At 42.8% G+C, this 25,970-nt stretch overlaps 1 protein-coding gene across 1 annotated transcript in view; it reads right to left on the reverse strand.

Annotated features, from left to right (window-relative positions):
* LOC125310578 (ankyrin repeat and BTB/POZ domain-containing protein BTBD11-A) overlaps positions 1–23,256 on the reverse strand; it is a 124,510-nt gene extending 101,254 nt beyond the window's left edge. Inside the window, exon 1 of the mRNA XM_048268134.1 lies at positions 22,118–23,256. Within this exon, the coding sequence (XP_048124091.1) occupies positions 22,118–22,982 (865 nt within the window). The 5' untranslated portion in view covers positions 22,983–23,256. The remainder of the gene's footprint in view (positions 1–22,117) is intronic.
* Positions 23,257–25,970: the final 2,714 nt, after the last annotated feature.

A 25,970-nucleotide genomic window follows, 5' to 3' on the forward strand; every position in this document is an offset into this window, starting at 1 on the left:
ACGAGGGATCGTTACAGGAGATAAAATTTGCCGTGATGGATGGAGTCACTCAGGGTGCAGGGATAAAAGTCATTGGAGTGCCAGAGGGGGAGAATGGAGGCAGGTGTCTCTGCTCCTTGATGCCTCCGCAAAAGGGCTTCAGACCCGAGGCCATCTCCCTTTCCTACTAATTCTCAGCAATAATGCATGCGACCCCTCAAGCTCCATCCGAGCCCATTATGCCTTGGCAGCCGATCATCTATTAAGTGTGATTGTCTTCGCACACTGATCACTTTCCAAATGGGATTTCAGGCTATTCACACAGAATTAACTTCGAATTACGCTAATTATCTAATTTCTACCTGATTTAAATCAGATGAAGAATATCAACTTTCGCTAAGCTTGATAAAAAAAATATATTTTATTTTTGTTTCCAATACTACACAAATTATCAATACTCTCATGCATTTTTGTCAGTGTGACAAATACATCTGTCTAGTCAATGAGACAAATAACTCTATCTGGATTTCAACAGATTACACAATCTGAAGCGATCGGGTTGAATGGATAAAAAGATAACATCTAGGAAATCCAGTGTTTCCCATACATTGACTAATTTGTGGCGGCCCACCACAATATCAACATTGACCACCACACAATGATTTTCTGTGTTGTACTATTTAAATTGGATGAAATCCTTTCATTGTATAGCTACAGTATGTGCAACTTTGCACAGCCTCTCCTTGTCTCTCTGTCTCTCAAAGAACCTGCATGCATGTTTAAAGAAAAACATTTTGGCATCATAACCACGCTACACAGATTTGTTCAAAACTGTTGCATTCAAGTTAACTCTGCACTGCCCCCCCCTCCCCCATTACCTACCACCACAAATAGAATTTAATTCTGTGGGAAACACTGAAATCCTACCATAAAGGAAGGTCAATTAATAACGCAGACCGTAATCAATTAACACTCCTCACTCACATTTCATTCAGTATTCCCAGGCCACAAAAAAAATGAATCAAATCACATTACCTCCGAGACATACTTTGTCATCTTGCTGTCTCAGTGTCATCAGGTAATTACAGCAGTCACACAGTGATGGATTTTACAAACTGCTAATACCTGGACCACAGCGCAAACCTATTAACAGCTTGATTAATGAAGGGAAAGCCGTGACAAATCCAAATTTTTACTTTTTATTAGCTTTTGTCCTCGGCTTATTAGAAGATTAGCGCGATGAACCGTTCTGCTTTGACAGAATCATTTATGTGTATCAGGAGGAGAACTCCACAGGGGGGTTGGTGTCTCTTTGTCATCCCCAGCAACACCCTCTTCTTCATTTCGTCATACCTGTGTTTGGCTTTTGTCTTTGTTTTTTTTTGCTCTTTGTTTAGTAATAATCCTTTTAGAATATTGTATTCATTGGCCCTTTCTAAAAAAAAAAAAAAACAGCAATTAAATCACTTTAACTGGACAAGAGTGTGAGGTAGAAATGAATGTGAGCCCTGAGATTTAATCTCTATCAGTTCTTTTCATGAGGGAAAAGATGTGGGGGTAGATCATTGCTGTGGTACACGAGGATGCATTTTTATAGCAAAGTCGTCTATAGCCTATGGCTATAAGGTTCTCAGACAGCTGGTCGATAAAGAAGGCCAGTAGATGAATTACAGTGTAAAGTCATTTTTATGCCTTTGAAGACACTGAACTCATTACCATAAGAAGTGCAAATATGTCATCCACTGAGGCTACTGGAAATTCAGACTTTTCTAACTTTCACTCCATCCTCCTATCTTTCCTTTCCCCTCCACTCTGACTCTCTCTATCCTCCAGGTCTTCCTTTACAGTAATATTTCCCAGTGCATCTTAGCAGATTTCAGCTTTTCTTTTTCTGACTCATGTAAATTCTTTTGTCTTCTTGCAATTTTCCACCCCCTAATACCACATGCTCGCACACACACAGAAACACACAGACTAGCTCACTCACACACACACACACACACACACACACACACACACACACACACACACAGAAACACACAGACTAGCTCACTCACACACACACTCTTACACACACACACACACACACACACACACACACACACACACACACTGCCTCCAGTAGATTAAGAAGGGAAAAAAATCGTCATACTGTATATATTAGACCATCATTTCTAATTTCTGTCCATAACGATAGCCACTCATTCAATGGAGGCAAAGAAAGACGCCCTTGATGAATAAAAAGGGGTGGGGGGGGGGGTTATTCCGGGCCAGAGAGATAATCTACCCAGCGACCTGTTGCCCCAGTGGTCATGACTTCCTCTTGCCTCTTCTCAATGGCCTTATCAGCTGCAAGTGCCGCAGTGAGGCCATGTGATGCTACTTACTGCGCTGCTTCTCCCGAGGTACAATGTAGCATTTACGGCCGACTGGCTTATCTCCGGCGAGGGAAAATGGGAGATGGCTGGGATGAGCAGGGTGGTGGCTTTGGCTTGGTGGGGGAGGGGGGAGAAGGAGGACACACTCTCCCCACTTATCTTGTTTTCCCACAAAGAGGCTGAATTCATAGATGAATGGGACTAGTGGCCCTCTGCACACACACACACACACACACACACACACACACACACACACACAAAAGCATTTATTCTAGTGTATCTTTACCCTGGATTTCACAGGTTCATCTTTTTTAGATGAACAACCCTTCTGGAAGGTGCTTCTCTTTCTCTAACCTCTGGCTCATTAAAAGCATATTGCACACTTATGTGCTCCCTGCTAGCATGCAATTCTCCGCTCTAATTAAAGCATCCTTATTTACACCAGAGCGTATTCCTAACTAAATTGCTGGCATTATGTAGAATCTCAACCCAAAAGCACTTCTCTGAGAAGCTGCCCAATAACGTCCACACCCACCACTGGCCAATGAAATGCCCCCTATCTCACCACAGCCCTTTTTACATCAGGACGGCGTTACGGGCTGCAACAGCTCCCGCTCAGGGCACACCTGCCGTTTCAGATAAAACTCATGCAGAAGCTTAATGAGGTGTGAATGTTACCAAACAAAAAAGCCCAACCACATTATCTCCAGAACAGCGCCCCCCACAGGTTTAAGCCCCTGACAATTAGGGATGTTTTTTCTGGGGGCTTTTTTTTTGGGGGGGGGGGGTTGGTAATTCCTCTCCCTCTCTACCCATCCTGCCCTCCACTTTCAATCATTTCCTCCACTGAAATGTGTCTCCTGGCACACCTCTCTCTCTCTCTTTCTCTCTCTCTTTTTCTCTCTTACTCTCTTTGTCATTGCCTTTTTTGCATCCCCTGTTTCTCTTTTCGAGCGTGGTCACCGTCATGATCTGTCTGCAGGACCGTGATGTGGACTGAGCTAAGAGCTCCACTCCACTCACAGCATCCTCAGAGGCCCTGGCTTCCCTGCTGCTTCAGTGCTCTGAGTAGCAGCCCCATTTAACTCAGCATCCCCCAAGCCATTACACCCCAGCCAAAAATGCAGGGTAATTACAAGGCATGCTGTCCCCTGCATCACGCAGCGTTCCTCCTTCAAAACTACACACTCAACGTTTGCAGAAGTGCAAACTTTTACTCTCGGCACTGTTTGTTTTGGCTTTGAACATTACATATTAGTAATGTCTGTTTTAATGTTTTTGACAAAACTACCTCATGGGGAGGAAGGAAATGAAGCAACCTCGTCTGACTACACAATTCATTTTAGTCATGTGAGAGAGCACCTAAGAACATCTGGTGTACGCTACGCACAATGTACACTGACCTCTATTTGCCTCTGTGACACACAACACACACTCACACACACACACACACACACACACACACACACACACACACACACACACACACACACACACACACACACACAGACACACACATTCACACATGTTCAAACATCTTGAGGGCAAAGAAAACATCTTTAAGATATGGGAGAACATTCTAAAAAATTAGGACAGAAGATATAAAAGTTCACTGATATCCTTTCTAGGCTGGCAGTGTTAGGTATACGATTATTATGATAAGAATTAGCCGACTTGATTCAGTAGATAATTGTGTAATTTCATGTTTAACATTTAGATAACATGTCTTTTCTTTACCATTTTACTCGTCCTATGATGAAAAGACACTGCCACACTCTCAATTTCATTGCGTTAGTCTTTTGTTGATTCAACAGCGATTTACTGTGGATGAGTTGATTCAAGTTGTTTCATGACTAATGTGACGTCATTACAAATTTAAACTAATTTGAGCTCCAAATCTGTTCTTGCTAACTCATATGCATAGCTTTAGGGTTTTTAACAAACTACCTATATATCACTATTTCAATAGCCATTATCTACACTCTCCCAGGGCAAGATTGTAATCAAGGATCAAAGGCTTTTGTCCTGGTCTACACACACACACACACAACACGACACACACACACACACACACACACACATACACACACACACGTACGCACACACACAATGGAGGGAACTGGACAGAGGGAGATAAAGGTGTTTAAGAGGAGGGTGTGTAAGAGGAGGGTGTTTTGAAGTCTCTAGTGCTTGACAAATACACCTCGCCATCCACTCATCTTGGCTGAACACTCATCAGACAACAATACGAGTCAAACGATCAGAAAAATGCCTATAAGATAAGCTGTACTGATAGCAGGGACACTCATACGTGAATTGTTAGTCACAGTAATGGAGTGTCAGCAGTGTTTGGGGATCAGGTTGCCGCTAGTTTATACCCCCACGGCCTCGTAGGCTAGATGATAACTAGGTTTGATGCGACCTTGCTGACTTAGTTCATGTGGAGTCTTCCTATGAAGCATTCATGAGCTGTACAGTTTTGACAGTTAGTAAGAGTGCTTCCTGGATGAGGTAATGGAGCCTTGTGACCTCAGCGACAGAAAGCAAACAGGGGAAACCGCAACACAGCCGGGACTCGGCGGTGAACCCAAAATGGCTTCACATCCACAAAACCATAGTGACAAATATGGCATCATTTTGCCACTTGCACAAAAAATAACAAAGTACATTGCTGTTTTGCATAATGTCTGAACTGACACCAATGACATCTGGATGACGGTGGCACATTTATACACACCACTCCAAATGTAATAATTACTATTTAGATGGCAGAAAACTGTATCTTTTAGCATAATCAGCTGCATTAGGGAGGCTCAGTGTCCCATTTTGTTACCATAGCAAATATGGCTGCAATCTTTTAATGGCAAATGGATACATAAAAACATCATCATCCACATCAAAAAAACCATAGTGGGATATAAAAATGCAATCAGTGCATAATGTGACAGTTTTATTACAAACTGTCTTGGAAATTTGCCAGTAAACCAAAATATGTGATTCAGATCAAAGCTGAAGTAAAAAAGACATAGTTTGGGGAGGTGTGGAGATTCAAGTCAAACATGCTGGGTTCATTTGAATGGCTAAGCTCAAGACAAAATGTTGGGCCCACTCGGTTTGAAACCTGTACTTAATTCGGTCTAAGGGGAACCTCAGTCGGAAATGGCCTCAGCAGTCAAACACTCAACATAACACTCCGATGCACTTTGTATGCCTAACATCTAACGGCACCGAAGAGTAGAGACAATTTAAACAGATCTTATCTCCTCCCTAAAACATATGCACTCAAAGACACGACCAGAAAGCAACACAGACGAAGACGGAGGTTCCTGACGACGGCTTCTCCTTCCTGAGGAGGAGAGTCCTTCTCCTTTTGAGTAATTTTGTGAAAAAGGTGCTGCGTATGCAGAAGAGCTCACTAAACATGTTCATGTAGTAATGCCCCCGTGCGCACACACACTGACAGAAATGAATTAACCTCCCTCGTGGGCCCGCCCCCAGCAGTTAGCGTTTACGGCCTTGTTTATTTCTCTTGGCTGCGGCTCACTCCAGCGTCTGCCAGTCTATTAAGCAGCACTTCTCAAGCGAGAGGCACTCGATCCCCCAAAATGAGGAGGTCCGATTGCCTATTAGTGTCCATTCAGCCAGCGGCTGTACCTGGGTTACATGATAGCCCCGAACCTTCTGCACACCCCCGAGGTTGGTCTGTTAGGGGAGCACAGCAGACCAAGCTGGAGAGAAGCCATTGAGCTGGCAGCAGGCAAGCAGCCTGCAAAGGTTTGACCCAGCCTGGGCTCCATGAGCCCCTTGAATCAGCGCTGATGCCATTCTGGGCAGCCGACAAGGTTAGCTGAGCCGCTCCTCCAAGGGCCCTGCTTTAGGAAATGAGATTAGGGAGCGGCGGCGCCCGAGCTGCCGGGATTATTTCATTTTCCCCTTTCCACCCCGTTCTGCGCCCTCCTCGTTCTGCGCCCTCGTTGCGGCCGCTGCCGCCGTTCCCCAGGTGCCATCCTCCATCCTCAAGCAGAATGTAAAGAGGAGGAATCCCATCAGGGTGCCGGTTCTGTCCTCCCCTCTCCTCCCTCTCCATCCTCCTCCTCCTCCCTTGCTGGAGGCTTGCGTGGCTCCATCCATCAGGCTGGTGGTCGGGGGCTGGGGCCTCCAGGCGTGACAGTGCGGCGTGGGACGGCTCATTTCCTCGCTCTGATTATGCCCCACGCCTGACGAGAGCTTCTCTCCCTCGTCCCTCCCCCTACTGCTCTCCCGGCTACCTGTGTGTCTGTGTGTGTGCGTGTGTGTGTGTGTGTGTGTGTGAGTGTAAGCGTGCAAAAGTTTTTGTGTTTGTGTGTGCATGTCAGGCAGGCTGTGAGTTGTGTGTGTGTACTGTATGTGTGTGTGTGTGTGTGTGTGTATGTGTGTGTGTGTGTGTGTGTGTGTGTGTGTGTGTGTGTGTGTGTGTGTGTGTGTGTGTGTGTGTGTGTGTGTGTGTTTCTGCATGTGAGTGCTCTGGAGCGAGATGTAAGTGTGATATGTGTGTGTGTCTGAATTTGAAAGTTTGTGTATGTAAGTGTGTGTGTGTGTGTGTGTGTGTGTGTGTGGTTTCCCCTCCCTACTTATGCTGGTGAAACACCTCAGAGACTTCACAACAGGCAGACGCAACACTCATTACACTGCTTATATGTCTATGGGGACAGAGAGGAGGGGCGACAGCTCCTTCAAGATACTCTTTGGGCTTTTTAGCTAAGAAGAAAACACTGTTGCACTTGCACACACCATTTTTTGTAGATAGATAAAATCACCTTTCTTGACATTTTTCCATGCTGTGCATTGTTTGTTTACAAAAATGCACTTTCATGTTTTCAGCACACAGCCATAACAGCCTTCCTTGCACAAGGTTGACTTTTTTGAGTGTGTGTTGAGTGTGTGTGTGTGTGTGTGTGTGTGTGTGTGTGTGTGTGTGTGTGTGTGTGTGTGTGTGCGCGCACGTGATGGCAGTTCAGAACCCACAAACCCCCAGGGCTCCTCCGAGACTTCTGCCGTCAGATGGAAGGGCTTGTTGAATCATTTGGCATGGCTGCTCAAAGGCACAAGCTGGCCTAGTTTCCACTGCATTGCCAAAATAAATAGGCTAAGTAGGTCTGGCACTCCAACTCTTCGGAGGTCCTCTCTCTTTCCCCTATCTCTGGCTGGGCCCACTCACCTTATCCCAGACGAGGCTCCAACTGAGCAAACTGTTGAAGTCCTTCAGAGCAGATGCTCACTGACAGCTGTGCGTTGGTCCAGAATCAGCACCTCCTACACCTTCAATATTCATAGCTACTGCGTCTCTACTGTGTCCACAAACAGCCAGGGTTCTGATCCAGCAAGAACTCTGCCACCCATGGAAAACCGATTATTTGTAGCCAGGGAGAACACTTCAACTTATCTGCTCCAAAGCTTTGAAAGGTCCTGTATAGTGTGCCGCAGATAAGAACATGAAATTCATAGGAAAAACTACACTTCAGTTCAGTTCACAAGATCTAATTACAACTTTCTCTTTATGTTCTTTTTCGTAACACACAACTGAGATAAAAGCTCTGAAAAATCTGTCCTAAGCTGGCTGTGACTGCATTCACAATCATTACGGAGCATTCCATGAGAAAGTAATCTTCAGAGTTGTTATGAGAATACACAATAGATAAAAACACTGGCCTGTGCACTCCAAAACAAAAGACCAGTCAATTTCGTCATCCTGTTTGTGCCACATAGGCAAACTGTTAGCTGTAATTTCATAGCTTTGAAAAACCATCTCGACATCTCTGAAGCGTAATTACACCTTGAATTAAATGGGAGACAGGATCGCCTGGCACACAACAGCCACTGTATAGAGTGACTTAGCGGTCTCATTACCTTGCCGTCTGTAAGACTACACTCAAGGAAACGCTAGTTATTAGCAGGAACAAACTCTCCACAGCCTCAGGGGCGGATTATGAACTTTCGAGCCCCTGGGCCCAGATGTATTAAGGGCCCCCCACTTATTGTCGTATATGTGGGAGGGGGGGTTGGGGGTCCTCCCCCAGAAATTTTTTAATTTGTTTGATGTGATTTCCTGTATTCTGGTGCATTTTGGGGATGGCCAATACTAAATTCAATCAGATTCATAGCCTACATCCTGATTTGTTGATATTGAGGCAATGATTCCATGCAAAGGCTTTGGCTTCAGGGCCCCCTGACCCCTTGGGCCCCTGGGCCTGGGCCCGGTAGGCCCGTGCAGTAATCCATCCCTGCACAGCCTCACCAAGGGGCCCGAGAGTATATCGAGTACGTCAAGGTGTTCACACTGCAATGTAAATCAAATGCAGACAGTGGATTCAGCTTGAGCAGAGAGTGCCGCAGGGAACGATTACAGTGTCAGGGGCACAATGCTCACAAAATGCATGATTCATGCTGGCGGCCCGGTGACACACCATGCCATCATTTGAGACTTTTTTGGAGGGGTGGGGGTGGGGTGGAGGGCAGGAAGAGGCGGGGAGGTGGGGGTGGCTTCAGAGCAGACCTCGAGAGCAGAATTCAGTTCCTGCCCTTAAGCTGTCAAATGTTTTTACGCCTCCCATCTTTCCATTGTAAAAATTCTGATATTCTTTTCAAGGCTGGGAAATGGTAGATTGCCTCATGCCAAGTTTTTATAACTTGTAAATTGCATTAGATTTTTATTAAAGAATGTTGTGTAAGATTTATAGGGAAGACACACCAACCGAAAAGGCCATATGATCTCCATTAAAATTACACTGTAACAAGCTGTGATGCCTATCTCTCTGTCTAGAATTCAGGTATTAGTTATCCAAACGGGGATGTGGTTGGCCATTAAGGAAATGGAATATACTTTAAACAACGACCACGTCCAATGGTAAGATGTTCAATTCCCTCAAGGTTAGTTTACATTATGACAAATGGGGCTTGCATATTTTGAACAAGCTAATTTGGAGCAAACAATCCTTTCACTTCATTTGTTTAACTGATGATAACACGGTAAACATCTAAACATGTCTAAGCATTGATATATGCTGGTCAGTGATCACTTGCAATACCCGTGAAAGTAAACACTCTTTCAATGCTGTCTGCTCACCTACCAGCTCAATGCTATGGGTCACAGTTGATGATGCTATACTAATGCAGAACCTAATATAACCTCATGGAAAGCGTTAAAAGTAGAGAACTAACTACACCATTTTGTAATGCTCCATGAAGCAGGTTCATCACTATGTTTTAAAGGCTTGCCTACGGCTGAATCTAGTCTGCAGTAATTATTGTGTGATAATACAAATGAAAATCAATATGTTAAATGATTGTCTCTGCAAGAGGGTGTCATTGTATAATTTTATAATTCTGCATATGCAGGGACATTTCAGATTCAGCCATTATCACAGAGAGCCGGCCATTATCACAGAACAGAACTTCAAAGGATGGCCCCTGGAGAACCAAGGACAGGCTAAAGATCATTAGGACCAAATAGTTGTCAGTTTAACAATACCAATTGTTAGAAGGAATGCCCTGCTATACAGATACACAGTCTGCTATTCAGAGATAACATACCTTAAATGCCTAAATTGACATATCAGAATAAATCATGTGATAATTGTCAATAGCTTGTGTTTCCATGGCGCACTTATCCTACAAAATATAACCCAGAGACAGCATTGCATCTGAGAAATCACTCCAAAGGTCTAAGTAACTAAGTAAGTAATTAAAAAAAGAAAGGGAACAAACTAAATGAATAAAACAAAACTTGACTAAAATAAACAACCTCAAATATCAGTCAAAGCCACACACAGCAACATCATGCCTAATAAGGAACTACTTTCAGTGTTATCAACCAGTTTTTACTCACTCAAATGAATTTATTTTGCTATTCATTATACTTAATTACTTAATTTTAATAATTCTGAGTAACATATTTCAAATCATTTAAGCTTATATTTACATTTATTCATTAAGCAGATGCTTTCATCCAAAGCCACTTCCAAAAGGAGGAATGAGGAGTTTAATGTCTGTAATAAAGTAGTGATGAGCAGTGCTAAAGCCCACTGCACGTACCCTCCCCCATATCTTTCCATTTAAACCCATTAACTGCTATCTAGTTACCTGATCAGCCACTTAAAAACACTTAAGATGGCATGTGTCTAATCAAGTGACTTGAAATTGAAATGCTACTGTAATTAATAACGACAGTTTCATGGTAATAGCACGCCCATAACCTGTGCACATCCCAGTGTTAGTGTGAGCATATCCCATTTCGTTCACTACATATGCAGTGTTTTCCAAAAACAACACACACACGCACGCACACACACACACACACACACACACACACACACACACACACACACACACACACACGCACACACACGCACACACACACAGTCAGTAGTGAGCAAATGTCTTCCGTGACATTGTCTGCCAACTCAGGCAAAAACTCCAGTCCCACTAGAGGCTTTCGCATCTGTCCTGACAACTCCATTACCACACACACACACACACAGAGAGAGCGAGAGCGAGCGAGCATCAAGAGAGAGAAGGTCACAAGCATGTGTAATCACACATATGAATGATCTCACACACACACGGAGACCTCAGTCTTGAGCACTGACAATTGTGTAAAATACAGAATTCATTTTTACTGAAAATGAGTGAGTTCCCTGCCAAATACAGGAACCCAATCTTCCAAGCTGTGAGTTCCTTGTGTTTCTCCCAACTGAAACACAAATGCTTTCATCTATTTGTTAAGTCATCCCAGTTGGCCAATCAAAGTGGAATCAGCGTGAAACAGATGAGGAATTAGTGCAACTGAGATGTTGAATGCACATAACAAAAAAAGGCAGACTGTGATTGCACATTCCACCTAAAGGTGCAGTCATGGATTTTATGCGATTTCAAGCCCATAACATTTTTTGTCACGTTCAGCAATCATCTCCTCACGACAATTAGCATTAAATAAATATAACAACTAGTCAACTTCCTACTTAAAGTATCATATTATGCTGAGGAATTGCAAAACACAAATGCAGGGATGCATTTTACTTTATTTTGCAAGCTAATATTCCTGTGTTATGTTATTCCTGTGAATTTCTGAATACATTTATTGAGGATCGTTTGATGTGTGTGGGCTTATTCATTACACCAGTAATACATTCACTGTTAGTGAATCTGAGTCTGGCTCATGCATGTAGGATGCTGTACCGTCCAAATTTCACTTTCAAGACAGACAGTGGTTTATGAGGCACTTTGCCAACAACACTGCAGTGAGCATAACAATAGCCTATGCCGTGTGGAAGAAACCTCTGCTTTCTCTGCAGGGAACCTGGTACTAGACAGCAAGTGGGCTTTGCTGTGAACCCTATCACTTGATAACAGAGTGAGCAAAAAAAAGCAGCTATGAATTCCAGCAGGAGAGAGCAAGGGAGAGAATTTGAAGAGGAAGTAAGAGTTGTTTCTGGCACACTTTGGTTCCTTAGGGGGTTACCTCAGCAACAGGAGGGAGGACCCAAGATTATGAAGCAAAAACATAAGTGAGAATGAAAGCAGGAGAGAGAGAGAGAGAAATCCGCTGATGGATGGTTCTAGAAATACTTCATGTAGTGTGGAGTTTCCCCCAGCAACAGTGAGCGGATGCATGAGAGAGCGCAGAGGACACACTGCTAGCCTTTAATCAGAAAATGTGGACAGCACTGTCACCCCATGCTTTTCATGCAGTAATCTCTCTTCATTAGCGCTTTAACATAGCATTTAGCACACACTGTCAGGGTCCAGATTGGTTTAGCATCTTTGCTGTCTGCAATGCATTTAAATGTCTTCACATACACAGCTTTTGACACTCCCTATGTACAACCGTTGAGCAAGTTTATCTTCCAAAAGAGGGAATGAGTCTCCTCCTGGGCTTACGTCGGGCCGGACTCACTGAGAGGCAGCTGATGCCGTAAATTGCATTGCGGAGGGTGATGTTACAATATGACACGAGGGGTTAGTTCCCCCAGTGCGCTGTGAGGGGGACACATTTCAGGTTTGCCATGCAGTGGCGAGGGACAAGCTCACTCTGATCTCACATTTATATTTCTGAAACGGCTGAAAAATGAACTGCCACTGGGCAGCCCCACCGTGGTGCCTCTGGGAAATTAAGATGGATTGTAGGTGTGGATGAGAGGGAGAGAGAGGCTCCTGACAGGGAATAATGGCTGGGATGAGGATTACTTCCCAGGGTGGGGATGTTTTCATGGAGTCTAAGTGTGACAATATTCTTACACACAAAACAATACTGCTTATAGTGTTGTTTGCATTCTCATAAATAAATATAATGTTTATGCATGATAGAAGCTAAAACTGAGAGAGAGAGAGAGAGAGAGAGAGAGAGAGAAACTGAGATACAGATAGCAAAAAATGTCCCTGATATTACTGATGCAAAGATCAAAGTAGGTGAAAGATAATTTGAGGATTAAATTACTATGTGTGCATTTACATAATGCAGGTAATATATGATGGTTTGGGGGAAGTGGTGACCTAAAGTCATTAGAAATTAGGTAACTCTATTCCCTTGTTACTGCCAGTGTGGTATCCACAGGTCTGCACTTGTCCACAGCCCACAGGCAAAACGGCAGGTCTCTAACAAAATATCAGATGCCCCGAGGCAAAGGCGGGCAGGTTATACCAGACTGCTCTCATGGGAAAGACATTTACTAATGCTAGGACACAACCACTTCACTAGGCATGTAGTTACTGAACGTTTACAAAGTCACCTTAAAGAGACTAGTGGAAGAGTGTTCTTACAACAGGAGCCTTTTTCAAAAGTCAGTCATATACTCAAGCACAGCACAAGTGTTTAGTAACAATATCCATCACCACATCCACACCAATAGCAGACACACACACTTGACCCTTACTCGGGCTGTGGACTGGCTGAAACATTTTTTTTTATCGAGTTGTAGACTTTAGCAATCTTCAGAGACAGCCCTAAGGGCCTGGGACAGGGAGTGTCGGCCATGTTCGGTCAATCATAACCCAACTCGCTGTGCAGGAGAGGGGGAAGAACAGTGCTGCTGCTCTAGGCTGACGGGCACCTCGTCCTCTCTGTGCTAACGTGGCTTGCATCCTCGTTGATTGCTAAATTGCTAAGTGATGCGTTGGTTTAGACCTCTGGCCTCCACCTTGATGCTCGTAATTGAAATTTGTTTGTTTTGCTCGTGCGTCTGCTGGGCGAACGACACCCGTTCAATTTGCTCGTCGTTGCTCCTCTTCCCCTCTCTTCCCTCCGGAGATTGTGAGCAAAACAGTAATTAGCATGCCGTCCAAAAATAGGAGCGGGAAGGTCCTTTGAAAACTGTTAATTAAAACTCATCGAGAGCAAAGGCGGGGGAGGGCAGTAGAAGCCAAAGGGCTCTGGCCCTCAGCAAATGTCTCAAATCAAACACGGGGACAAGACGTGAACCTCGTCTCCCAACTAATGAAAGGTTGATTAATACATCCGAGCCACCGCCAGAAGATCAGATGTCCAAAAGAACATGCTTGACCTTCAGGTAGAAAATACATTTAGCCATGTAAACAAACAGCACCTGTTCCTTGAATAATGCAACTCAAAAAGTATTCAAGCTCTTCCTGGTGTCCTTTGGGAAATGGACACTGAGAGTCAAGACTGCAGATGGCTCTGTATGTTCAGGTCTAGCTGAGATGAATCACACTGACTAAATCTTTATCAAGAAGACATAAGTACATTGCCTGGACTATTTCACTGCCTGAGTCATGAAAAAACTGGCCAACAAAGGGAGAGTGCAATGCTTTTTAGCTCCCACATTTTTCTTATTACCGTAAATACATGCAGTATTTTATTGGTCATTGGAGCTGGACTAATTCGACCGAAACTTTCAAGGAAGACTCAAAAATCCAATAGAAGTGAAGGCAACCATTTTGTGTAGAATCAAATATTCTTCCCAGTGCCCACAAATGACAGCCCTTAGGGCACTGAATGGCCACGACTGAAGCAAAACAGAAGAGAAAGACAAGACCACTCGCACTGGAAACAGCAGCCACTTGGGTTATAGATATTCATAGCCCCCCAGCCTCGACTGTGTGTCTGTCTGCTGGCATGACTGCTGTGGGTGTTTCTGGAATCTTCCCTGGTGCACAGTGGCAAACCTTGAGAAACAGTAGTGCAGTCACCTGTTATATGCAGCTCGGGACTTGAAAGATGGAAGCAAGTAGGACAGCAGGAGGGGGAGGTAGAGTGAGAAGAGCCGGCACCACGGTGTTACAACAGACCTTGACAAAAATGGACGGCAGTTCCACCCGCTCTTTTGGAGACTCTTTTCTGGTTTCATCTTGGAGTCGATAACCTCATCCATGGCAACAAATTGAATGGTGGTTTGAAAAGATGTAAAAGAACAAAATTGAATACGCACACTGAGTGTCTCAGTGTTCTCAGTGTGCGGATTCAATTTTGTTATTTTATGTTCTAAACTTTTGGAATTTCAGCACCTGCCAGTTTTTGGATGTGCGTGCCTCCTCACTTAGGGTTTGAAAAGATGTCCCTATGCACCTCAACACCTTCTGCCTTCTCTGAAACAGTTATTTTCAATTTGTAAAGCTTCAAAGCTTTTGTGACATTCATGACCACTCGAAATTCTAACTGAAAAGATGGAAAAGAAGGTCCCTGCACAAATATTCATATGAATCTTGACATAATCCTATATCTAGATGTCATAAACTGTGGAAAAGATGTTTTGCAGAAGAGTTTTGTGAAGAGTCTGACTGAATAATACTTCTCCAAAAAAGCAAAACAATTATCGGTAAATATGTGTTGAAATTAAAAGTACATTTATTTTAGTATTTCAGCTAGCTTTGTACTTTTTCAAAGTATCAGTATGGCAACTGAGCTGAGCTTCAAATTGCAGCAATCCCTGAAGTATGGGGAAGTGTGTTTCTCTTGAAACAAAATTGGATTTCCAGTGGAAATCCTGGTGGAAAAGCTCTCTCCTGATCAATGTACCCTTTTTTAGGGCATGTAGAAATGGAAATCTCATGCTTTCAGACACCACTCCAAATTCTTTACAGACAAATCGCTGGAAACTAACTAAAAGAAAAACCTGTAGCCTTTAATCTTCCTCTTGGACATGGGACATAGACCAGATCAAGCCAAATAATCATGTAATGTCTGAAACACTGTAAGTCCACAATATTAAATTTTCAACATAGAGGGACATGACTGTGGCGGCTAACACCAACTCATCATGATCTCATCCTAGGCACGTGGAAAGACGCAGCACTTGGATTCACCTTCTCTAATTTGGGCAGAGTGCATCAGAGGGATCGCTGTGGGTCCCCACAAGCAGCAAAGTCACAAGGGACATCGTCTGTGTCTGAACCACACAAGACAAACAACGGGAAGCAAAAACAAAGGAAAGCAGTTCTGCAGACACTCACAAATATAATTAGGTTGATGTTGTGCCAGTTTTCTTGTCACAGCTCAGAGTATTAAACTACTTCCTGCCAAGCAGTCCATGTGGAGGACAAACTGACAGGCAGGAATATAGTTCCAGGAGAAGACTTAATGTGGACCAGAAGACTTAATGGAGTGGAACGTCCCCATATCCTCACTGCAGAGCTAAACAAACACAAGCATGCATGCACTGATACCCTCATACATCTAGCTGCACACACACAACTTCTTAAGCATCAGGTGATAATGACAGCCATAAATTATGCGTACACACACACACACAGAATAATGTACTAGTACGCCTACAGTACAAGTATGACACAACTGGTGTCAAAGAGCAGAGATTGAGATTGTGATGAGCGTTATACACACATGTGAACAGAACACACACACACACGGGCATGAACATATTGTGTAAGTCAACAGAACACACTAGCATGAACATATTGTGTGGGTCTACACTGTGCAAGACCGTAGGCTACTCAGAAAAAGAGTCACCTCGCAAAGACACGGTCCTGGCGAAACATAAATGTCAGTGGAACTGAAGGCATGCTCTGAAATAGAAATGTTAAACAAGAAATTCTGGATACCTCTTTGATATGATGTGGTTGTTCAAATAACACCTGTGACCATGTTACATTCACATACACCACATCCTATTATGCTTAAATTCTCTCTACGAGACCATGTTCATTTGAAACATAGCTGAATTGAAGCTTGGGTGTGACTTGATTGGTAAAAGGTTACTATGGCGTAGGGCTTTGACTCCGAACTTCGTTATTCGAATATAATTCGATTATTTTAAAAATTAAAGATATTCGAACGAATTTTAGGGATCTCTTAATATTCGAACCTGTAGCCTATGGAAATATTTTTTTGTAAATGTATTTGGTTGTAAACGTTGTTTTCAATAGCAAGGCTATTATTGGTCATCTGGGCTCCTGTAGGTGACGTTAGCATCCTTGCTGGTTCGCTTAGTGAGCTCCCACATAATAGACACTTTATTACTTTATTTTAAACTTAACCTTCCTCTGATTTTAATCACCTCAGTTATCAATCAAAGCAAACAGGGAAAAGAAATGGCAACACAATCATGAAAAACACTCAAATAAATAAATGTGCAGATAAGTCTGAATGAAAAGCAGCACTGGTTGAACCCTGGAAATATTGTAAACAAAGTAGCCTAACGTTAGCTTAATTTTCTAGTTTATTATAGTCTACTGGTTAGACTGTTCAGTTTCCCCACATGTGTTTAAAGGAGAATTCCGGTGTGATATTGACCTAAAGTGTATTGAAACATGATACCGAGTGTGAACGTATGTCTCATAGCCCATCTCGGCTTGTCCCCTGCACTCCAAAAATTTGGCTTAGTTAGCCGATGCTACCAACAGCTTTTTCAATAGTGGTGCTTCGGCATCGGGCTAGCCATGCAAATAAATCACTGTTTTACACCCATTTACGAGGCTCAATGTATCTCCACACTTCATTGGTAGACTTCTGAGGGCCCTGACATTTAAAACGAGACATTGAGAACTCTGAAAAAGCACTGGTAGTTTACTTACAAGACGATTTATACAGACAGTATCTTCACGAAGTTTAGCGTTTGCAGCCATCTTGAATTTAGTCACAATAAGTCGAGCAACGAGTAAGAATGAACAGGTATGATAAGGGATCAGATTCCAAAAAATAATTCAGTGGAAATGCATGGATTCCAGTTTCTTCCAGTAGCAGCAACTGGAATCCATGCATTTCCCTACTCTGGCGAGATATTGCATAATGACTGTTAAATCATAATCTGATCATTATTTCACTGGTAATACAGTTTATTATAACAATAATCAATAATTGTTTAAAATCAAGCCCCCACCCCCCCACTCTCTCTCCCTCTCTGTCTCTATCTTTCTTTATCCGCCCTGCCCCCACCCCCTTGCAGAAAGGGCAAATGGTGTTGTTTGCAAAAGATTACCTTGTTTTCTCCATAATACCAGGTCAAGATGGCTCACAATCATCTAAGGGTTTCATAACGATGTTGGTGCAAGAGACAGGCTTTGTGCCAGCACCAGTCCTTGCTAAAATAGCAACCCCTTTGTCCCTTTACCACCACTGTAACTGCATACTGACAGTGAATGACACTATTTGTATGTATGGCAGCATACATAGGCTAACATACATAACATTATGGCTTGAAGGAGATATGGTCCATCTAAGGGTCAGCAGGGTACCTAACATCACGGATATGACAGGGTTCAACTGAAGAGCATGGCTGACAGCAGCAAATTGGTGTTCTTGTTAAATTGCCTGTGAGCTTATTGACATGATTTCAAGTGTTTTGGGAGAATTACTTGAGCTGTGTGCTCTGGTGAGGAGGACACAAGTGGTGGTGAGTAATCTTACATGCCCTGTGTGTGCGAAAGATTACCCAGCAACACGGAAGCCTTCCATACACCAAACACACATGCCTATTGGCTAACTTCAAGGGATGACAGAAATAAGACGTCACATTCTAAAACTGAACTACAGCAATACATCTCATCTTACAGAAAAACAAAACAAAAAATCATATATCACGAAAATTGATATGACGGGGTTAACCCTGTCAATGTGTTCACATCCTTCAGGCAAATATAAACTTGCTTCTATTCCAAGTTGATCAGAGTTCAATGCCGCAGTATGTTATACATAACACGGTTTATCCTGTGTAACAAGACTTCAAGTACTTCAATCTTCTAAGCAACAAGACAACAGACATCTATTTCCATTTTAAATCATAAGGAACATTGATATTCAATTCACCACCACGTGTCTTTGGCTGGTGATGAGAGTGATGAGAGACTTTTTGGACTAATCAGCTGACCTCTCTTTGCCCCTGACCATCTATCTCCTGTCAGAGTCTACTGTAGGTACTGCACTGACTCATCCATGCCTACCCTCCTCCTGGTATGGCCACCTGTTCCATAAGCACTAGCGCCATGTTGTGCCATGCTTGTAGAAGTGTGTTGACTCAGTAAACACAAGGATTTATCTTTCAGGGTTTCAGATACCCTGCCAGGGTTTCAGACACCATGGATACTGTGGTAGGATCTTATGAGGGGATCTTGTTTTACTGAGGCCTTACTGTATGGGAGATTACAGGCACCCTATAAAAGAACAGTGGCGGATATTCAATACAGTGATGGCAGCTATAGTGGCTGCAAAACGCCCTTCATTGAAAATCATGTTATATAGCAAGGCTATTGATCGACAAATAAAAGCCTGGAATGGAATGGAATATATTTCTATACGAATGTCCATGGTGATGAGGGAAATGAAAAGGCTGAAGCACAACTGGTTTTAAACCAGGAGTCTCAAACCTCGCTCTCTCACAAGGAATCTCTTGTCTTACCTTGCCATGCAACAACACTGTCATTCATTCAGTCTCCATGAACATGTGAGTAATTTACTCCCATCACTTCTGCACTCCTGAAATTTGTGCTAGCTATTGGCATTCACTATATGTGCTTATATGTTCCATGAAATAGTCAAGTTAAATATTTTATATGTTGTCTATGTCCTTTTTGAAACTAACCTTTTTGCACATTATCACATTCTGTTTTTATTTACATTTTACACAGTGTCCATTCTTTATTGGATACAGGGTTTTATGTAGACTGAAACTGAACTGGTTCATGGAGGCATACAGCCTTGTATTGGAAATTTTAGTTTCCTGCTGTTTTTGGATTTGACAAGTTCATATAACTGTCTACTGTTCTGAACTCGAACCTTGAACACATCCACGGCCAATCAGTCTCCTCCATGTTCTCTTCACTCTCAATTAATTTCCAATAACATGCTCAGTTATCCTCAGACCTCAAGTCACCCTTTTTCTTTCACTGAAGGTGCATTTTTCATTCTCTTTCTCTGGAGGCCTCTTTGATTTTATCACAAAAGCTCACAGAGGAGTTTTCATAATCAACATACTCCTTACTAATATGATTTATATAAACAGAACAACAGAGGGACAAAACCCTGCCAATGACAGAGTCACCTGGTGTTTAAGAGCAGCAGCCCTTGCCACCATTGTATAAATGAAGGCAGACGCGCATAAAAGCAGATAAGAGCATAGCTACACCAACAGCATGGTAGTGCTTTCCATTGGGTCAGTTTTCCAAAGGTCCTGAAGAAAGACCCAGGTCTCTGCACTAAGTAGAATGGGAAAGAGCAAGCAGAATGCTGGTGACAAAATTTCACAGCTGGTGACAAAAGGAAAATAAAATGTAAAAGTGAAGAAAAGATGAAGCACAGTCAATAGCTTTAGTGCGATCAAACTTCCCTGACTTGGCATAGGTCAATGCCTGCAGTGCCATGCTGGAAAAGTGGCAATCTGTCGCCTCATCTGTGAATACACAGGGGGCTACAGGAGGGGAAAATGACCTTAAAAATGGCGTCGTCAAGGATGCCAGCAATAAGTGGCTGTTGAACTGTTCCTTTCACAACATAGACATAAAAAGCTAGTCATTACCTGGAAAATTATAGGTCTGAAACCAAGGCTGAGAATATGCATATAAATCGGAAAATAAAATCTATATATAAAGGCCAGTAGGCCACTCCAAGTCAAAGGAGTCCAATCAGAATGAAATGCTGTACTGACTTGAGCTCATGCCTTGAAATCAGCTTTACAACACGGGTCATAGTTTATAACAGATCATCATTGTAATCTGTTATGCCCTGTGGCGCAAGACAACTTGGGCCACAGCTGTAAGGTCATAGTAAATTATAGATACAATCAGATGTAATCAAGCGATTTAACATGCCAGTTTCAATCTAGCCATCTACTAACTGGCCTTCTACTCGTGTCAATGTTGTCTCCCGAGGGGCTTTGCCAGTATGCACGCTGCTATCAAATGATAATGTAATAATTGTGTCTTCCAATCATCATTTCAGAAACTAATGAGCTGTAAAAGGTTTCACGGCCCCTGTCATACCACGGAATGAGGGCCAGTGATGAGTTAACTAACAGTGCCATTTGAATAAATAGATATACAGTATTTCAAACTCATTTACATGTATGATTAGAGAAGTCTTATGATTTTTTTTTTTTGGTGTTTATTCAGCCCTTACTCTTAATCAGGCTTCAACATTTCCCTTCACTTATATTAAATAATCAAAAAGTAAAATATTTTTTTTAGATGAAGTACAGGCATAAGGAGAGAAAAAAATATGCCATCAGCTCTTCAAATGCCACATTTATTCAGTGCACAATCTGGTGTTACTTTGGACAAGCAGCCAGTGCTACACACCTCACACAAGACACCAACTCTAGTTTGCTGGGTCATTCTGAAAAGGGGAACAAAATGTGTTTCCAAAAAGAGCCAAAAAGACACAATGTATGTCCTGAAGCCAAAGGCAACACACTGGAGAGAATTCTATACTACTCGAGTGTTTACTGTGTGCCAACTCAAATGGTTGTGAAAATCAGAGAGCAGTTGTCTTGCGCCTGACCCGTGCCAGATCTGGACCAGTCTCAGCTGCTATCCGGAGCACCTGCACAGTGCCAGTGAGGCCTGGTGAGGGGTTGCATTTCTATCTAGGTCCTGTCCCAAATACAACCCTGCTCCTCTGGGTATTCACAGGCTTTCAGTGGCTCCTTATCATTCCCATATTTGTATGCTTTTAACACTGGGTCAATGAGTCAAGGCTGTTTCAGCTGATAAGCAAGAAAGTGTTTCTTCCACACAGATTCAAGATAGGACATGTTGGAGCATTTGCTATGGCGGTAAATATCTGCTCCAAGCATTTCCTCTCCCAGGGATGCTGGCATGAATGTGTGCCTAAATAAATGTGGGGAACAGAAGGCCATTCTAGGATAATACTCACTATGGGTAATGTGTCTTTAGTAAACCCTACTAATGAAGTGATATGGCTCTTTTTTGCCATGTCCATTGTCTTCGCCAGAGAGGTCTATAGGTCAATGTAAGAATAGAGAAAAAAGACATATTTACATGAAGAGTTACTGGGGCTTTTCTTTTTGTGTGATATGGAAAATGCCCGCGCATTTGCCTTGGCCACTATCTTTCAGCCAGCAGTCGACACACCTCAAATCAATCCAACACTGAGAGTGCACTCTAGTTGAACTGTATAATTAAATTGGGACGCCGGCACGAGCCATTGATAACACACTAGGCAGGAGGAACGGGTCGGGAAAAAAGATGCTGAATACCTAATACGTAATCTCACCGTTTCCGCTGCAAACCAACAGGTAAAACCAAAGGAAATTGTAAAACACACATAAACTACTACACAACAGAATTAAGGCCTGAGCTCTTACCGGTCGCATTCTTTCCACAAATGAGATGCTGGTAAGGCTGCAGGAGACCCCATAATTCCGAGTCGTTGTTGATAGCCTGCTCCAAAGTCTCCAAGGTAAACTTAGGGATTCCGTTGTCCTTCTCGATCAGTGCACTACGTTGAACACGGCTGAAGACTTCTCTGAAGAGACTCTCCATGCAAGCAGTAAGATATATAGCTGCATGCTCGTGGACTCGCAAAGCCACCCGGCTGTCGACCATCCACTTGAAGAACTTCCCGACTGAAAAGACCAGTCCACAGCGTGCTGACTTGCCCCGACTGAACTTGTCACCGGTGCTCATGTTATACAGTGACAGGGCACTAAGCGCTGCAGTAATACAATTGACAGAAATGGTCCATGAAAGGACCACCTTAATTGCGCTCTGAATTTCATGCTTGGTGCATTTAGCGTAGCGTAAGCTCAGACGTTGCGCCTCCCGGGCAATTCTCACCAGCGCGCGGCTCACCAGAGCAGAAAGCTTGGCCAGGATCTCCTTCGGCGGGCACCCTACTCGCAGTTCTTCCTCTTTTCTGAGCGCGCTCTCCACATCTCCGAGGTTCCATGGCACGTCCTCCAGCTCGGGCAATTTCGCGCACTGACCAGAGCACTCCAGGATTTCTGTGTCTTCCGCCAGGACTGTGTTTACTGTGTCCAAACTGTTATGTCTGCTGTGCATGGATTCGGTTAGATGCCAGCAGTTACCCCCATGCGCGTACGAGAGATGCGTGTCCGAGCAGCACAGAGACACGCTGGACGACCTGAAGGAGTCCGCCGCTCCACCATAACCGGAATCTAACGTTAAATCCTCCAGCGTCTTCACAGCAGTCTTACCCTTGCCTGCCATGGCTGCACCTCATAATGTATACCTGATTTTTAAAGAAATTCCAAAAACCCGTTTCTGCACTTCACTGCCGCCAGTGTTGCAGTTTGCTCCGTTCGTTCCGATAAGTGTTTCCTTTGATCTCCAAGAGAAACCGAGACTCTTCTTAAAATATCCGTTTTCCTACTTCAACGAAATTGTAGCATCAAGTCGCTGTTGCGCTTAACTTCGTGTGCGTAACTTGAGAGCTCGTGGATTCCCGACTAACCACTGCAATGCTCTCTGCAAAGCATCTCTCACGAGTGGGAGGGGTTATATGCAGAAGGGGAGAAGATATCCAATCAGAGATGTCAATAAGTCCGCTATGACAGGGCGAACCTGACAGCTGTAGATTTCGAACAGTGACTGTGCGTATCTGTTCAACCTGGAGACAAACATGACTCAATTTTTCACATTCGTTTATTCAACGCGTGGGCTGTGGATGCTGTTGGCGTTTTCCCCCAAGTAGGCCTATTCTCTTTTCACACCGACATTATTCCCAGTGTTTTGATTTTTCCACATCCTGACATCAACCGCTCTTTAACCTTAATATATCTTAAACGTTATAGGCCTATATTTTGACCCTGAGCTTGTTTAATACATTTGCTAGTTTAAGATTCGGCCCTGTGCGTGAAGACAAATACATCAATATTTTGCTAAACATTAGAGTTCAAAAGTCGTAATATTGGTAGGTGATCCACAGCATGCAAAGTTCATTTATGATGGCTGAGTCAGGATCAAAGCAATTTGGTTCACATGCCTTTATGTCCAGTTCCTTTTATCCATCCGAGCCAATCTAGCTCTGAAATTGAAGCTATTATTCCCCAAGCCGTTAAAGGGCAGACTACCTGCATCAATTTCCAGACAAATAATTAGATGTCTACACGAAATCATGAATCAACTGTGTTACAGGGATGGATGAGGGGTTTTTCTATCTTTTATCTAAATTATGTGAATTGGGTTGCAACAGGGAAGTAGCTTACTATAGATTTTTAGGGCCAGAATGATCAAAAGTTGTAAGTTTCTCCCTAGACATGAGAAAAACATTTCTGCCTTCTTAAAAAGAAGGCTGTGGTGCAGTGCCTTTTGTGTCCTACCTAAAAACTACTTGAAATAGTGTATTTATACTTGTTATGCCTTTGTTAGTTTTTAATGTACCCTGTTCCTTTCCTCAGCCATTCAGTAAACTCAAGTGAAAAATCTAAAACATCTAAAATCATGTTTTCCATGTTTCCGGGTGTTCAATAGGTTTTGACAAAAACTGAAAATGACTGAATCATCCCTTGCATAACAAAAACTGAGCTTGCAAGACTTGCAAGAAGGTGAAAGTACCTTGCTAAGAGTAGTCAGCATCCAACAAACTGAGCTTTTGCCAACCTCAGCAAAGAGAGTGGAGTGACATATTTTCACTCAAGTTAGGCCTCTGATGCGACTTTCTACCAAGGTTTCAGTGAATTCAACCATGAGGCTAACCTTCTGAAACGATTGGCAGATGGATCAACAGCTCTTCTCTGAAGAGAGGCAAGCATAGCTGCATGCACGTGGACTTGCAAGGCCATTTGACAGGGCACTAAGCGCTGCAGTAATACAATTGACAGAAATGGTCCATGAAAGGATGGATCAGATGCTAAGAATGCTATGAGCACCTGATGCCATATACTTCAAAACCCCTAGGCATACATTCTGCACAATCTGTTTGCTATTCCCTTCCTCAAACACATCAGTAACAGTTCACCCTCCTGTGTTTATCACTATAGGCTATGACTCTCAAAGAGGAAAAGGTGTGATATGATTTGTACATGTACAGTTATTCATCCTAAAACTTAGACAGCTCTGGTAATTACAAGAGCCCAAGGAGAGAAAAAAAAAAGCCTCACACCTCCAATTGCCTTCCATCTATCTTCTCCACCAATTAGGTGTCACCACGCATCGTGTATGCGAAAGAGCGTGTGTTTGCAGAAGTAAAAATTGAAGAAACGTTCCATGCTTGGTCTCCAACCTGCTTTCTCCAGCAGCTGGTTGCCTGGAAACCGTTTGAGAAGTAGCCAGAGACCAGTCTTTGATGTGTGTCTGGAATAACTATCATAGGTTATTACTTTGTGCTCATTAATGCATTTGCTGAAATCACTATTCCAAAAATATCAAAATGCATTAAGTCCACCAGAGATATCTGCACAGTATTACATTTGAACAAAGTAGTTTACTTGTATATCTCAGTACAATTCACCACAAATGCAACCACCTTATGAAACCTTTCACAAAGAGTGGTATATATATAGAAGTTAAAATGTACAGCTTGCTATGACAAACAGGAGCATAAAAGTGTGTTTTTAGTCACACAGACCGCTTTCGAATAAGAAGGAAAATGAACATAGACCTATACTGTACATTCTCATAGATGGGACTGGAGACAAACTCAGAAAACAATAATCCTAAAATTGGTATAGAAACTTCTCAAGAAAATGTTGTAGAAAAATGTTTAGGACTAACATCAGGACTATTACTTTTCATGTGAGATAATGATGAATTAACACACCATTCATGTCAAAGTTTACTGATACTGACATTACTGTTGCAATATAACCAATTTATTCATTAGCTACATGGTGTATGTAACCAACAGGAATGTGAGTCTGTATGAGGAGTAGACAGAGATGTATCTGAATAAAATCAGGGTGTGACTGCCTGCAAAGCTGATTAATATGCCCTGTCTGATTATCTGCCAGTTGTTGTTTATGCTTGAAATAGTAATTGTGTTGAGGCACATGAGTTCCTCTAAATTTATGGCATACTTCCATTAAATAATTGCTATAACCATGTTCTCTTAGCTTCAGCTTAGGTGATGGCCAGTTTATATGCTGCCATTATTTATTTTGCATTGTATTGTGCATATGTAAACTCAAAAGAGAGAAAATAAGAAAGGGACAATAAGAAGAGGACAAAATAAATGGCCCATTGTGTGCCAACCTTGAT

Source organism: Alosa alosa, chromosome 17, assembly GCF_017589495.1.
Source record: "Alosa alosa isolate M-15738 ecotype Scorff River chromosome 17, AALO_Geno_1.1, whole genome shotgun sequence".
Lineage (NCBI taxonomy): Eukaryota > Metazoa > Chordata > Actinopteri > Clupeiformes > Clupeidae > Alosa > Alosa alosa.